The 2,319-nt window shown below is 63.3% G+C and overlaps 1 protein-coding gene across 1 annotated transcript; it reads left to right on the top strand.

Annotated features, from left to right (window-relative positions):
• Positions 1–301: 301 nt before the first annotated feature.
• LOC105562229 lies at positions 302–2,266 on the top strand (the record flags this gene model as incomplete). The annotated part of the gene is made up of 1 exon (XM_012012898.1): positions 302–2,266. A coding segment is annotated over exon 1 (1,965 nt), but the record flags the coding sequence as incomplete, so codon positions are not given.
• Between the last annotated feature and the right edge of the window lie 53 nt (positions 2,267–2,319).

Consider the following 2,319-nt stretch of genomic DNA (forward strand, 5'->3'; position numbering starts at 1 on the left):
GAACACTACCCTCGGGTGGATTCTGTCTGGGGCGGTCGGCGATACCGCGACCGCGCATCTCGCACGCTCGTATCAATGCCGAGTCGAGGAGGACCTCCTCGACGTGGTGCGGCGGTTCTGGGAGCAGGAGGACGTGCCGACCTCTCCCGCACCTTCCCCGGAGGATTTGGAGTGTGAGGAGCATTTCGCTAGAACTCACAGCCGCCAATCCGACGGACGTTATGTCGTGCGGCTCCCGCTCGTTACGCCTCTGCCTGACTTGTCGGAGACGCGCCGCGTCGCCGTCCGGGTGCAGCGGAGCATGGAGGCGAAGCTGAGCCGCGACCGATCCCTCCGCGATCTGTACGTGGACTTTATGCGCCAATACGCGGACTTAGGGCATATGACGCGTGTCCTGACGGCTACCGGTCCCTCGCCAGTCTGCTACTTGCCGCATCACGGGGTCCTGCGGGAGGCGAGTTCCACTACTAAACTGCGGGTAGTGTTCAACGGCTCCGCTACTCTCCCGACGGGAGAGTCTCTAAATCGCTACCTGCGCGTGGGGCCTAACCTACTGCCGGCCCTGGCGGACGTCCTGACGCGGTGGCGTCGGTACCGCTTCGTGTTAATGGCCGACATAGAAAAAATGTTCCGCCAGATTGTCGTCCACCCGCAGGACCGTGACTGGCAGAGGATCCTGTGGCGCGATAGAGCTGACGTGGAGCTTGAGGAGTTCCAGCTGAACACCGTGACCTACGGTCTGGCGTGCGCCCCCTTCTTGGCGATGCGCACCCTCCGCCAACTGGCGGACGACGAGGAGCGCGAGTCGCCGCTGGGAGCTGCCGTGTTGAGACGGGATGTCTACATGGACGACATCCTGACCGGTGCCTCGTCCATCGAAGCTGCCAAGGCCGTGCGGGAGCAGCTCGTGGGGATCTGCAGGGCGGGGGGCTTTCCCCTCAGGAAGTGGTCTGCCAACGACGCTTCTCTCCTGGAGGGCCTGCCGACGGAGGATAGACTGCAGCGGGAGCCGCGATGGTGGTTGCCGGGAGAGAGTCACTCTACGCTGGGTTTGCAGTGGCACCCGCTCAGCGATGATTTCTCGTTCGCCACGCGGCTGCCGAGGATCGAGACCTTCACCAGGCGAACAGTCCTGGCCCTGACGGCTCGGTTGTTCGATCCTTTGGGTTGGCTCTCTCCCGCCACGGTTAGAGCGAAAATCTGGATCCAGGCGACGTGGCTTCTGGGGATCGACTGGGACACTCCACTGCCCGACGATGATGCCAGGAAATGGGGGGAGTTTCAGGACGAGATCCCCCGTCTGGAGGAGATCCGTATTCCTCGAGAACTATCGAGGACCGGCGACGACTTAGAGATCCACGGATTCGCTGACGCGTCGGAGAAGGCGTTCGCCGCGGTGGTGTACCTCCGGACGCGGGATCCCGCTGGATTGATCCAGGCCAGAATAGTGGCAGCTAAAACTAAAGTTGCTCCATTGCAACAGGTCTCGTTGCCTCGTTTGGAGCTGAGTTCCGCTGCCCTCCTCGTGCGCCTCGTGGCCCACGTCCGTCGTGTCCTGGAAGCAGAGGAAGCGCCCGTCCACTTGTGGTTGGATTCCACTGTGGCACTGGGATGGATCCGCGGGCATCCAAGTTCCTGGAAGACGTACGTCGCCAACCGAGTCAGCGAGATCCAGACCACCCTTCCTGGAGCACTGTGGCATCACGTTCCGGGGCGGGATAATCCGGCGGACTGCGCTTCGCGAGGCCTTTCTCCCTGCGAGCTGGTGGACCTGGAGCATTGGTGGCGGGGGCCCGCATGGCTCCGGGCGGACTCGAGACCTTGGCCGAGCCCCTGGAGCGGCGGCACCGAGGGCGAGCTCCCTGAGCGGAGAGTCCGCTCCCATGCTGCTGCGGTTCCCGTGGAGGAGGACGGCGAGTTGGAGCTGCTCTCGAGGTGTTCCACCTTGAGCCGCCTGTTGCGGATCACCGCCTGGTGTCGACGCTGGCTGGTTCGCGCTCGAACGCGGACTGGAGCTCTGGCTCCGCCCGATTCTCCTTTTTCAGGCTCGCTCCGGTCCGAGGAGCTGGATGAGGCGCGTCTGTGCTGGGTCCGTCTGGTGCAGGCCAAGCACTTCCGAGACGAGATGGCTTCCATTGAGAAAGGGAAGCCGCTGCCGGCGCGCAGCGCCCTCCTCAAATTAAGCCCTATATTGGACCACCTGGGAGTCCTCCGAGTCGGCGGTCGACTCAAGCACTCCTTGTTGTCGCATGACGAGAAGCATCCGGTAATCCTTCCCGGTGAATCGCCTTTAGCCCGGCTGATAATTGCGGCCTGCCA

The sequence above is a fragment of the Vollenhovia emeryi genome, unplaced genomic scaffold (assembly GCF_000949405.1).
Source record: "Vollenhovia emeryi isolate VEMERY1.0 unplaced genomic scaffold, V.emery_V1.0 DF944989.1, whole genome shotgun sequence".
In the NCBI taxonomy this organism is placed as follows: Eukaryota; Metazoa; Arthropoda; class Insecta; order Hymenoptera; family Formicidae; genus Vollenhovia; species Vollenhovia emeryi.